At 36.4% G+C, this 14,649-nt stretch overlaps 2 protein-coding genes across 13 annotated transcripts in view; one reads left to right on the plus strand and one right to left on the minus strand.

Annotated features, from left to right (window-relative positions):
* Positions 1–888, plus strand: part of LOC131941016 (calcium/calmodulin-dependent protein kinase kinase 1) — a 69,080-nt gene extending 68,192 nt beyond the window's left edge. For all 11 annotated transcript variants that reach the window (XM_059299979.1, XM_059299978.1, XM_059299982.1 and 8 more), the window contains one exon: positions 1–888. This exon is cut by the window's left edge and continues 236 nt beyond it. The gene's annotated coding sequence lies outside the window, so the exon portion shown is untranslated.
* Positions 889–1,788: 900 nt separating this feature from the next.
* LOC131941021 (lactosylceramide 1,3-N-acetyl-beta-D-glucosaminyltransferase) lies at positions 1,789–13,266 on the minus strand. 2 transcript variants are annotated; one of them, XM_059299996.1, is made up of 4 exons: positions 12,910–13,266; positions 11,931–12,336; positions 6,756–6,905; positions 1,789–2,446 (listed from the first exon to the last, which is right to left on the minus strand). In XM_059299996.1, exons 2-4 carry the CDS (start codon positions 12,330–12,332, stop codon positions 1,814–1,816), a joined length of 1,185 nt encoding a protein of 394 aa, XP_059155979.1. In that variant the 5' UTR covers positions 12,333–12,336; positions 12,910–13,266; the 3' UTR covers positions 1,789–1,813. The 2 variants fall into 2 exon arrangements, with proteins under 2 accessions (XP_059155979.1, XP_059155980.1); XM_059299997.1 differs by lacking the exon at positions 11,931–12,336.
* Positions 13,267–14,649: the final 1,383 nt, after the last annotated feature.

The following is a 14,649-nucleotide window of genomic DNA, read 5'->3' on the forward strand; positions in this document are numbered from 1 at the left end:
CAAAATATTTCTATTAGAATACCATAAACGGTACAAGTTGTTAAACTATTTACCAATTAATGCCCTTTGATGTAAAACATATTTTTAATGTTTTACAGTTTTATCATTGGTTATAATCATTTGTTTTTATATATTTTTACAATAATTTAATTGCATTGTTAAACTCAATTTTTAATAAACTGAATCAAAATAAAATGTAAGAATCATTTGTAAAGCCTAAGTAACCACACTTATATTCCTTCAAGAGAAAATTATGCAAAAATTATATTTAATCATTGAAGGTGTCATTTTGTACATGTTTTGTAAACACTTATTTTCATAGTTTTTTTTGGTAAGAAAAAAATTATAAAAAAGAAATGAAAATATTTTTTTGCTTGTTGTTTATAATTTCTTTAAATAATACAAAAGAACACTTTAAATAAGGCCTATATAATTTTTTAAAAACATTTCAAACAATGGTCATATCCATAGGATTATGATTAATTATGGTTGCATAATTTGCACAACCTTATTTACAAAAAAAAAGTTTTCAGCAAGTTTTGAATCCTCAATAAATAAATCCAACAATGTTAACACCATTCCCTATTAATTAACATTAAGAACTAAAGGTCACAAATTAGATCTAGTAAGTATTTTTATTAAGACAACATTTAGCTCCCAGCTAAACAATATGAACCTATTAATATTATGGACAAAATGATTGATTTCCTTTCTTATTCTCATATGAATAACTCTGCTTGATTCCTGCATGTTTCATTGCATGCACTGAAACCAAGGGGGTGAAACTATGCACCATGTCTCTAGTGTCAGAACACAGTGTCAAATGAAAGCAATTTTAGTTGTCAATATTTGTTTCATTTGAAACAGAATAAACAGTCGCAATTTAATGTAAGGCTGTAGTGAGTTTTATTATTTTTAATAGATAAATTTGTCTTATTCTTGTCTGATTAGTGTTGTCTTTCTTTAAACGCTTACAATTTGCTTCATGTTAAGGCCAAACGCACAATCAGATTGACTGGGAAGTTTTGGTTCATACAAAACATTCTAAGAAATAAGTGTTTCTTCTTCAATCTTAATTTTAGTGTTGGAAGGGATCCTGTCCAACAAAGTTAATTATACGTGTCAACTAGTTATGCGCCATTGAGGCCATTGACTCCGATTTCAGCCTGCTTTTCTTTTTGGATTTGCTACCATAGCCATTGTCCAACCAAGAACAAACTACAAGGCAGCAGTTGTTTGATGTTGGAGTTGTCTCCAGCTAACCAGCCTAATCTGCCTGAGGGTTCAAACTCGAGACTTTTCAGTTTAGTAAACATGAGCTTTACAGACTTGAAAAACGCTGACCCCTCTCCTGTTTCTAATATTGAGTAGGCCAACCAAATCACCTATGCAATCATGTATGCTAAAACTTTAATTGTCTCTATCTACTTGTTTGAAATATAAAGTTTATTGCAAATGAAAATAAACACATTCAAGTGTTATTTCATGTATAGGATTTAATTATAGGTAAGACCAGGATAAACATCATGGCACTTTACATTTGTGACTACGTTTATCTTCAGATGGCCTGGGAGTTGCCTAGCAGGGATATATATGTATATATATATATATATATATATATATATATATATATATTTATTATTTATTTATTATATATAAATGTATGTATATATATATACATATATATATGTATGTATATATATATATATATATTTATATATATATATATTTATATATATATATATATATATATAATATATGGTATCAAATGCGTAATTTGTTGATAAATTCAGTTTGCTTTGTTTTTTTATTGTTATAATAATTGATAAATCTGCTTGAATTTCGTGTGATTTACAATAGCCATCCAGTGTGGACATTGGCGTCCTCTAAGTTTAAAGCATTGCTCAAATCCACCCAGGTTGGTCCTATAGGATATTTGTCTGATGGTCATTATTTGAATTTTCCCAACTTTAAGTGGCACGAACCCAAACATAAATACATCATCAATCCAAAAGAATTGTGTAGTAAGAGCCGCCTGTGTTACATTTGAAATCAAATCTGATGATATTGCTACAAAGTAGCCCAGACATCTGTCAAACGCATATCTGGTTTCAGCGAATGCTGAGATAGAAACAGCCCATTTTCCTTTCCTTTTAACCGTGTCATTTTTGACAATGTCGCACATGATTGTGCTGATTCTTTCTGAGCTGTTCCAAAGATGAAAAAAATTTTGGACAAGAAAAAACACGTCGTCATCGATGCGAAGCAGCAGCTTGAGATCTTTACAGAAACTGTTGACCCAGTGGAATCCAAAAATAGCTTTGTAGGTGAGGTTGAAATAAGAATCAATAAAAGAACCTTGGACGGTGTCACCAAACTGCCAATTCTCTGCTTGAAGCCTTGATTGTAAGGCAGAGTCAAGGACTTGTCCTAAGAAAAAGATGACCTGTAGATAAGACATTTATCAGTATATCAATTGAAGTACTTTAAGCATTGCGGTTTGACTTGGTTTCAAAGTCAACACTAAGTAGACGTCTAGATAGCAACATATTTCATGTATTGAAAGGTGAGAAATTGCTCCAACTATAAGTATGGTAAAAAGACATCTACAATCCAAAGAACTGCGTTTTAGGGCGTAGGGAAAAGTTGTCCTGTTTTTGCATTTTATGCATAAATTACGTCACATATTGGGCTGCGAGTTCACATTTGCGTGACAGGATGGCTAAATGAAAGCATAACCTCATGGTAAATCTTTTTTAAATATACGAACTTGGGGAACAGAACAACACAAAACTACAATACATAAACCCAAAATAAATCACAAATCCAAAAGAAAACAAATAAATAAACACAACACAAACAACAGAAAACACAATCACAATGTAAACAAACACAATACAAATACAAACGAAAACACAAACGCAACACATTAACACAAAAGAAAAAACAAACGCAAATAAAAACACAAATGATAATATAAACACAACACTCATAACATAAACACAAATGCAAAAATAGACGCATAGTGCTCAGTCTAGCCCATAGCGCCGAATCGCACTCTGCCCGAAAACCGGCGGACGCGCCTGATTCAGTGAACGACTATAAAACCCCCAGCTTGTCCGCAAACCGAAAGATAGAATAATAATCAGTAAACAGTACGTTCAGTGTATACAACACGGGTTCCCAACCTGGGGGTCGCGACCCCCTTGGGGGTCGCGAAGGGCTTTCTGGGGGGTCGCCAACTGGTATACTAAACCTTAGTAATGAGAAACAAAACATAAATATTTAGAAGAATTTTTGAAATTCGGCTTTACTAACATCACTGGAAAGGGAATAGAGAAGAACCAAAGCGTACTGTACAAAGTTGTTCTCAGTCACGAGTTTATGAAATCTTCAAAACTAAAACGTCATTTGAGACGAGTCATTCGAAACACACCAAAAAAGATATGGAGTTCTTTCGTCGGTATGAAGCTAGTTGCAAACGCCAGAGACTTGATCGAACAGGAAGTTTTCACCAAGGAAACACAGCATTAGTGCAAGCATCACATATAGTCGCGACAGAAAATGCCAAGCAAAAACAAACAAAATAGGAGAACATCTCATCAAACGCTGCATGTTTAAGATAGTGAAGTTAATTCTTACATGTCCGTAGATGTTAAATAACACATTTTTATTGAAATTAAGCTTTCACCATTGTTTGCTTTTCAAGTTGATAAATCAACAGAAGCGAGTTCGTGTTCGCAGTTGCTGGTCTTTGTCTATTTTCATTCAGATGATAGCAAAGAAGAGTTGCTCTTTTGTGAAGATAGCATGGAGAAAATAGTTTTTTTTAAAAAATTGGATGATTAAAATGGGTTAGAACGGCTGTGAGGGTTTGTACGTATGGTGCACCATCTATGTTTAGGTCAAAATCGGGCTTTCAGAAAGCAGAAAAGATTTAGCTCCCTAACCACTGCCCTCACCAATCGCCATCAAGACTCCATTGCTGGTATAAGTCGTAAATTATAGAAAATCTTGAGCCTTCAAAGAACTGAGCAAAGACCTGAATAAAGATCACGAGGTTCTGCTCTTCTACATTACAGTGCGCTGGCTGTCAAATGAATTGTTGTGATTCGTGTTTTTTAATTGAAATCTGAAATAAAATTGTTCTTGGAAATGCAAAGGAAACAAGACCTTTTGGTATATTTAAAACGACATAGAGTGGTTGGAGAGAGTATCATACCTAGCAGATCTGTTCGAACATCTACATAAGCATAACCTGAAGCTTCAGGGAAAATGAACGAATATTATCACTTTCCATGATTATCTCGGGGCATTTTTATCAAAGCTGCAAAATCGGCGAAGAAAATAAATCTTGGACATATTGTAAATTTGAGAAACTCTGCAGTGTGATAGATGAATCTAATTGTGAGATAATTAAAATTTTGAAAGAAGAAATTTCTGGGCATCTTGAATCAAGTGAAAACAAACTGCAGCGCTGTTTCTCTGAGCTGAAAAAAAAGAATCTGCATTGACGCATTATCCATTCTCTTCTTCACTCGAAGTTGCCAGCATTCACGATGAATTACAATGTGAATTCTTTGATTTGTAGAATGATTCCGCGTAAGATAAAAAACTGCACACTCAATTTTGGTGTAGTATTCACCATTCATACCAAAGGTAAAAATTGATTGACTTTTCGAGAATAGATTTTCAACACTATTTTTCGATTAAAAACACAATTAAGATAATGATAATGACATAGGTTGGCGCTAACAAAAAAAAAATACTTTAAAAAAAAGTAACTGCGAATGTTTAGTGAATAGTATGCAATTTAACTCATGGTATTAAAACAGTTATCAAGCGTAGTTCATATTGAAAGTCTACTAGAAAATGTTATTTTAGTGCTTATTAATTTCCATACTTATTTCGGCTTTTTAATTCTATGGGGGTCGCGGGTCACTTAATTTTTATAAAAGGGGGTCGCCACTCAAAAAAGGTTGGGAACCACTGGTATACAATAAATAAACGGCAGTATTTAAAATATCCGTGTTTTACCTACCATATTACACTTTATCAATTCATGCATTTTTCTTCAGTACTTTAAATTTTAAAAATTGACAATAGTTTCATGACTAAAACTATTGCGGAATAGTTGATTAAACATTATAATTAGTAAACAGTACGTTCAGTGAATAAAATAAATAAAAGATTGCCTTTCATCAATCCATGCTAATTATAATTTTCTAACAATAATTTCCTCTTACACATCCGCATATTTCGCATTCACATTTTGCTAATTATATTATTGCAACAATAATTCCTTCTGGGAGATCTGCATATTTTGCATTCACGTTTTTTTTTAATAGCATGAGTTGAATTTATTTTTAAATTACCTCCCATAGCGCTCACGGGAAAGCCCGGGGCGCCAAATCGCACCCTCACGGGGGCCACCCATGAGAACTTTTTTTTCCCCGCAGACACCTTCTTGTGAGTATTCTCATCTACTCCCCGCAGTTTCACTCGTATGAACGGTGTCGAACCGCATCCGACTTTTATTTTTTCATATACCGTATATAAAGAAAAATCGCACCCGCCCGGGGCTCCGCCCTTGCGAAATTAAATAAAAATTAAAAACTATTTTTTGCAGGAACTTCCCCTGGAGTGCTCTAATCAACTCCCAAAAGTTTCATGGTGATTGGATGAACGGTGTCAAACCGCAACAGACTTTTATTTTTATATACTATGTATAGAAAAGTCGAATCGCGCCTTTCCGGGGCACCACCCCTTCGAATTTGAAATATTTTTTGCATATACCTCCACAGCAGCATTCTCAACAACTTTTCAAAGTTTCATGGCGATTGGGTGAAAGTAGTAATGCATAAAAGAAAACAGACAGACAGACCAGAGGCGTCGCGAGGTAAGGGCGCAAAAAAAAAAAAAAAAAAAAAAAAAAAAAAAAAAAAAAACAACGGTTCATCGGTGATTTTATTATAATAAAGCGGGAGTGATCTCATCTAAACTTTCTCGAATATTCTAATATAACACTACGGGGAATGGCAACTCGGGAGATATAGACATTATTTTAATCCATTTATAATTACTTAAGCTTTAAAAAAGTAGAATAGAATCTCGTAGAAAAAAGAATTGCGCACCACGTGAGCGCCAATCAATATGCGTATAATAGTGCGGAATACTATAAGTACTTTATAAATTCACATGCGTTTTTTTAGAAATCGGAAATAGCGTAAATGACTAGTACCAGATAATGGAAATTACTCAAAATTCGACAGAAAGCAAAGAATTCGATCTTTTACTTACATGTGAAATGTCATTTATCTATCTGAAACAGTAGTAAAGTTATAGGCTTTTGAAAAAAATTGAAAGTAGAATAAGTTCCACTTCCGGTAACCGGAAATCGCTGAAAAGTTGATACAGATCTACAAATTTGATATAATACTTGTATAATACTTATATATGAAATTTCATCAACCTAGATGTAACGGTACTCAAGTTATAGTAATCATAGACACATATACACACATACATACACACAGACATACGGATAAAATTGCAAAACTATGTTCTTTCCGACTCAGGGAGGTGTAAAAGGTCGAGATTTGTTTTTGCACGGTTACAATACTTCCTTTATAGGCTACTTCGTAAATGAGAAAGTAAAAATAATGGATGACCACCAAATTCTAGAAATTAGCTTAAGTAACTGCTTCGTTTTGTACAGTATTCTTTTGTTTTTATCACTTAAAATCGCAGCAAACCTTTATCTTATATGGAAATGTTTTCTTCTGATCTGTATACAGCCAGCGAAAAGCTTTTCTTTTCTCAAAGTTTAAAGGAGCCGAATGTACAGCCATTACAGCATCAAACATACGTGCATCACCACATCCGTGGCTTGCAGTCATCTGCACCTGGAATTTATTCAATATTTTGTTAAAACAAAATATGATTGGAGAAGAGACAAAAAAAAAAAAAAAACAACTAAAATGAACACTTAAAGAACTAGCCAGGTTTTTTAATGTCCATATAGTGTAGCAATCCTGTTACTCAGCAGAGGTGAACGAAAATTATACAAAAATGTGAAAGACAACTTTTCAAACAGATGAACCAGCACTTATTTTTAAAAAGTTGAAACTCCACTGTTAAAAACGTGAACTACCTCTGTGTAAGATAAACCACAGTCGCCAAATGATCAAGACTTAATCTAGTATCAGTTTTTTTTTTAAATTTAGCTTGTGAATTGTGTATATAATAGTAGCACGTGTTTTGTTAGCAGATATGCCTACTGTTGGTTAGTTTTTATATAAATACTTGGGTGGGGGTTGGTTGTTTACGTGTAGTTTTAATGCTAGTTAAAAGGTTTAGAACACCTGAAATAGTAAGTTCTATTAAGTTTTTTGTGACTTCCCCCCCCTCCCCCCGAAGTTCAAATTTGTCAAGGAAGTGCGAATGAACATGAGATGAGAAGTTTGAGAGCTGACAGATGCTGACCACATTGATGTCAGCAGGTTAGGAGAATGTAGTACTGATAGCTGTTTAACCAGTGATGTACTTGTGCCGGCGTTTGCCTGACTGTTGCCGTTTTCCTGTTTTTTTTTTTTGTCTAATTCTATACCTGACGCCGTTTGCCTGATACTGTGCCTGATGAAATTTGCCTGATACTGTGCCTGATGCCATTTGTCTAATACTGTGCTTGATGACATTTGCCTGATAATGTGCCTGATGACATTTGATACTGTGCCTGATGCCATTTGTCTGATACTGTGCCTGATGACATTTGCCTAATAATGTGTCTGATGACATTTGTCTGATACTGTGCCTGATGCCATTTGTCTGATACTGTGCCTGATGACATTTGCCTGATACTGTGCCTGATAACATTTGCCTGATACTGTGCCTGATTACATTTGTCTGATACTGTGCCTGATTACATTTGTCTGATACTGTGCCTGATGACATTTGCCTGATAATGTGCCTGATGCCATTTGTCTGATACTGTGCCTGATGACATTTGCCTGATACTGTGCCTGATGACATTTGTCTGATACTGTGCCTGATGACATTTGTCTGATACTGTGCCTGATGACATTTGTCTGATACTGTGCCTGCTGCCATTTGTCTGATACTGTGCCTGATGACATTTGTCTGATACTGTGCCTGATGACATTTGCCTGATACTGTGCCTGATGCCATTTGTCTGATACTGTGCCTGACGACATTTGTCTGATACTGTGCCTGATGACATTTGCCTGATAATGTGCCTGATGCCATTTGTCTGATACTGTGCTTGATGACATTTGTCTGATACTGTGCCTGATGACATTTGTCTGATACTGTGCCTGATGACATTTGTCTGATACTGTGCCTGATGACATTTGTCTGATACTGTTCCTGACGACATTTGTCTGATACTGTGCCTGATGACATTTGCCTGATAATGTGCCTGATGCCATTTGTCTGATACTGTGCCTGATGACATTTGTCTGATACTGTGCCTGATGACCTTTGTCTGATACTGTGCCTGATGACATTTGTCTGATACTGTGCCTGATGACATTTGCCTGATACTGTGCCTGATGACATTTGTCTGATAATGTGCCTGATGCCATTTGCCTGATAATGTGCCTGATGCCATTTGCCTGATACTGTGCCTGATGACATTTGTCTGATACTGTGCCTGATGACATTTGTCTGATACTGTGCCTGATGACATGTGTCTGATACTGTGCCTGATGACATTTGTCTGATACTGTGCCTGATGACATTTGATACTGTGCCTGATGACATTTGATACTGTGCCTGATGACATTTGTCTGATACTGTGCCTGATGACATTTGTCTGATACTGTGCCTGATGACATTTGTCTGATACTGTGCCTGATGACATTTGATACTGTGCCTGATGACATTTGATACTGTGCCTGATGACATTTGTCTGATACTGTGCCTGATGACATTTGTCTGATACTGTGCCTGATGACATTTGCCTGATACTGTGCCTGATGCCATTTGTCTGATACTGTGCCTGACGACATTTGTCTGATACTGTGCCTGATGACATTTGCCTGATAATGTGCCTGATGCCATTTGTCTGATACTGTGCTTGATGACATTTGTCTGATACTGTGCCTGATGACATTTGTCTGATACTGTGCCTGATGACATTTGTCTGATACTGTGCCTGATGACATTTGTCTGATACTGTTCCTGACGACATTTGTCTGATACTGTGCCTGATGACATTTGCCTGATAATGTGCCTGATGCCATTTGTCTGATACTGTGCCTGATGACATTTGTCTGATACTGTGCCTGATGACATTTGTCTGATAATGTGCCTGATGCCATTTGCCTGATAATGTGCCTGATGCCATTTGCCTGATACTGTGCCTGATGACATTTGTCTGATACTGTGCCTGATGACATTTGTCTGATACTGTGCCTGATGACATTTGTCTGATACTGTGCCTGATGACATTTGTCTGATACTGTGCCTGATGACATTTGCCTGATACTGTGCCTGATGACATTTGTCTGATAATGTGCCTGATGCCATTCGCCTGATAATGTGCCTGATGCCATTTGCCTGATACTGTGCCTGATGACATTTGTCTGATACTGTGCCTGATGACATTTGTCTGATACTGTGCCTGATGACATTTGTCTGATACTGTGCCTGATGACATTTGTCTGATACTGTGCCTGATGACATTTGATACTGTGCCTGATATGCCATTTGTCTGATACTGTGCCTGATGACATTTGTCTGATACTGTGCCTGATGACATTTGCCTGATACTGTGCCTGATGACATTTGCCTGATACTGTGCCTGATGACATTTGATACTGTGCCTGATATGCCATTTGTCTGATACTGTGCCTGATTACATTTGTCTGATACTGTGCCTGATGACATTTGTCTGATACTGTGCCTGATGACATTTGCCTGATACTGTGCCTGATGACATTTGTCTGATACTGTGCCTGATGATCTTTGCCTGATACTTTGCCTGATGACATTTGTCTGATACTGTGCCTAATATGCCATTTGTCTGATACTGTGCCTGATGACATTTGTCTGATACTGTGCCTGATGACATTTGATACTGTGCCTGATGACATTTGATACTGTGCCTGATGACATTTGTCTGATACTGTGCCTGATTACATTTGTCTGATACTGTGCCTGATGCCATTTGTCTGATACTGTGCCTGATGACATTTGATACTGTGCCTGATGACATTTGATACTGTGCCTGATGACATTTGTCTGATACTGTGCCTGATGACATTTGTCTGATACTGTGCCTGATTACATTTGTCTGATACTGTGCCTGATGACATTTGTCTGATACTGTGCCTGATGACATTTGATACTGTGCCTGATGACATTTGATACTGTGCCTGATGACATTTGTCTGATAATGTGCCTGATTACATTTGTCTGATACTGTGCCTGATTACATTTGTCTGATACTGTGCCTGATGACATTTGTCTGATACTGTGCCTGATGACATTTGATACTGTGCCTGATGACATTTGATACTGTGCCTGATGACATTTGTCTGATACTGTGCCTGATGACATTTGTCTGATACTGTGCCTGATTACATTTGTCTGATAATGTGCCTGATGACATTTGTCTGATACTGTGCCTGATGACCTTTGTCTGATACTGTGCCTGATGACATTTGCCTGATACTGTGCCTGATGACATTTGTCTGATACTGTGCCTGATGACTCTTGTCTGATACTGTGCCTGATGACATTTGTCTGATACTGTGCCTGATATGCCATTTGTCTGATACTGTGCCTGATGACATTTGTCTGATACTGTGCCTGATGACATTTGTCTGATACTGTGCCTGATGACATTTGCCTAATAATGTGCCTGATGACATTTGTCTGATACTGTGCCTGATATGCCATTTGTCTGATACTGTGCCTGATGACATTTGTCTGATACTGTGCCTGATGACATTTGTTTCTGTGCCTGATGACATTTGTCTGATACTGTGCCTGATGTCATTTGTCTGATACTGTGCCTGATGCCATTTGTCTGATACTGTGCCTGATGACATTTGTCTGATACTGTGCCTGATGACATTTGTCTGATACTGTGCCTGATATGCCATTTGTCTGATACTGTGCCTGATGCCATTTGTCTGATACTGTGCTTGATGACATTTGCCTGATACTGTGCCTGATGACATTTGTCTGATAATGTGCCTGATGCCATTTGTCTGATACTGTGCCTGATGACATTTGATACTGTGCCTGATATGCTATTTGTCTGATACTTTAGGTTTGGATTATTATTGTTCCTGTCGCCGTTGTTAACACCATGCTGTTATTTTGTATATGTGTTTTTATTATTACTGATGTTAGTTAAAATTGTAATTGTTTACATTAATTTCAAATTTCTTGAAACCCTCTTTTTAGGAACATGGATTCTAGGATAAATGAATATAGTTTCTCGATCCCCTTTATATTTGAATCTTAACATACAAATCATGAAACTGTTTAAGGGCATTCATCACTCTTATGCGATCAATATAACTAACCAGAATATGTGTATGTTTCTTAAAAGACACTTGTCTACAGTTTTAAAAGAGTGAATAATGCTAGTTTTATTTATTTCCACAATTTCTAAGAGTGTTTTAATAATGATTTTCCCGTGGGAATAAATACAAGTTTGAAGATCTCAGTGTTGATGGCTGCCCTAGCGTAGAATATCTCGGCCCATATCTTGGTGGAGTAATGAGAACCTAGGCAGTTATTTTAAAACTTTTTTTGAAATACTATTAGTAATACTAGCATAAAAAACAACATTTTGTGAGTCTGAAAATGTGACGTTTCCCCTCCCCTTCCAACCAATAAGGTGATATAATTATGAAATTAAAGTATATTAAATACTAACACAGTTAATTTCGTACCTTTAAAAATGGATTATAGTATGTTTGCAATGACGCTTTTTTCAAATAGGTTTCTAGGAATCTATTGTTTTGACGTTCGGTATGGGTAATCTTCGTCGAGGACTCCCCTGGCTCAAAAATGTGAGTGAAGCTTTTCTCGAACAAAGACCGAGTCTGCTTCAACTGACGAAATAGCGGTTTATTCCCATGGACCTGCCCTAGGTAAAGAGTGGTACGAAGATAATTTGTCACTTGGTCCATGGGTAGAGAGTGCATGCGTTGGGCGAGAATGGTCGGCACAGTGCGATCTGCCTTGAAAAAGTTCATACTGTGGTCCCTCGATTGTGATTTCAATGCAATATAAAAAGCCCACAATAATATCGTGAGTATTATACACGTTTTCAGCCGCAAGCGATTAAACATTTTCCTGGGAAATAAATGAATGATCATAACCTAGAGATCAATGAAGAAGAAATAAACATTACATTACATACAAACCCACGAAAATAGTAAACAACAATGGTTGAATCACCGTGCCGCCAAGCCAGGATGGAGGAGGGGGAGGAACAGAGGGAATTTATTTAGAGGGCCCTCAATCAAACATCAATACAAATAAAAGTTAATTTTAAAATTAACTTTTTTTTACGCTTTCTTAGCGATGTGGTAAAAAAATACTATAGCGGCTGTTAAATTATCTTTATTCAACAGTCACTAACCCACGTTGTAGCGTAAACACAATAATCATTACACAGACTTCATTAGCGTCTTTAGCTCGGATGTCACCCCATGCGGTTATTAAGGGTGTCATCACCCATCCAGGGGCGGATCTACAGTGCCGCCAGACCCCGCAATGCGGGGGGGGGGGGGGGCAGGCCATTTAGGGACCCACAACCGACCATAATCAAAATTTTTTTTATAGTTAATAAACTAATTTTCTTGCATTTTTTACTTTGATGGTTGTTTTGTAAAAAAAATAATACTGTAGCTGCCGTTGGATTACCTTTATTCTATAGACACCATCCCGAGTCCTCTTTCTCCTACAATCAAGCACACGCTGTTGTCGGGAAAATTCTTTAGGAAATATATCAAAGTCCTGGCGCGAGAGGCCGCTAGATATTAAGGCGACTTGCTTCTTTATAGAATTGACTAGGTGCCCTCAATCCATTGTGATTTTATAATGTAAATGTTCGTTTGTTGTATTCGTAGAACTACTACTATTCTGTACTATAGTACATTAAAAAGAAAGGAGCGAATAGCGAGATAAATCCAGTGGATGATCCTAACTTCTGTTTGGCAATAATGAACTAAAATTAATTATCCCTTACTTTAGAAAAAAATTTAATAAAATAAACAACAACACACAAAATAAACTACAACAACAACTGTAGGTTTATATATTACAAGTTTTACATGTATTATGGATTTATAATAAAAAGAACAGCTAACTCGTCAACAGACTTGAATAAAAGTAGATGGCTGGGTTAATGTGCTGTAATAAAAAGCCGGTTTAAAGAGCGATCGTCATTCCCAATCAATACTAAATAAAACATTACAGCTTGTTGTCATCCCACAGGGCTATCTGCGTCCAGTGGAGGCGTATTGTATCCTTTGATTTATTTATATGATCATTGATGCTTTGTCGTTTATTACAGATGTAACGATTGTTGTACCTCTGTGCTTTTTTACTTTCTCGTATACAAAGTATATAGGAAGTAATGTAATCGTGCGAAAATTTTTTTTCGAGATTTTTCAAATTTCGACGTTTTACACCTCCCTTATTCGGAAAAACATAGTTTTACAATTTTGTCTGTATGTCTATGTGTGTGTGTATGAGTGTATATGCGTGTGTCTGTGAACACAATAACTTGAGTACCGTTACAGCTAGGTTGATGAAATTTCATATTTAAGTATTATATCGAATTTGTAGTTCTGATAATCTTTTCAGCGATTTCCGGTAACCGGAAGTGGAGCTTATTCTACTTTCAATTTTTCAAAAGCCTATAACGAGTACTGTTTCAGATAGATAAATGAAATTTTACATGTAAGTAAAAGATCTAATTCTCTGCCTTCTGTCAAATTTTGAGTAATTTCCTTTGACCGAAAGTAGTAATTTACGCGATTTCTGTTTACGCAAAAAACGAAAATGAATTTATAAAGTACTTTTATTCCGTACTATTATAAAGATATTGTTTGCCGTTCACATGGTGCGCAATTCTTTTTTTTTCTGCGAGATTCTATTATATTTTAAATGGTTAAGTAATTAAAAAATAGATTAAAAATCATGTCTATATTCCGAGTTGCCATCCCCCGTAGTGTAATATAAGAATACGTAGGTCGTTAAGGACGATACTACCCCCACCCTCCTTTCCCCCAACCCCTACCCTACACCCCCCCCCCCCCCCGTGAAAGCCTCCTCTTAGTTACCTCCCCTAAGTTTAAAATCGTTTCAAACTAAATTATATGTCCCTAATAGCCGTCACTAAACCCGGCTCTACGATTGTAAACATTTAGCGTGAACCAGAGCTCACCAGACCATGTGGGGGTGGGGTGGTAGCGATATGCCTAGAGAGGAAGAGAGGGGGCTGTTAGGAGGCGCGCTTACAGCTTGGTGTTTTCTATGGTCTCCAAGAAGAGAAATATATATATATATATATATATATATATATATATATATATATATATATATATATATATATATATATATATATATATATATATTAATACTAATAGTTTCGCTGTC

This window comes from Physella acuta, unplaced genomic scaffold, assembly GCF_028476545.2.
Source record: "Physella acuta isolate Inbredline_101_S28 unplaced genomic scaffold, ASM2847654v3 ptg000340l, whole genome shotgun sequence".
In the NCBI taxonomy this organism is placed as follows: Eukaryota; Metazoa; Mollusca; class Gastropoda; family Physidae; genus Physella; species Physella acuta.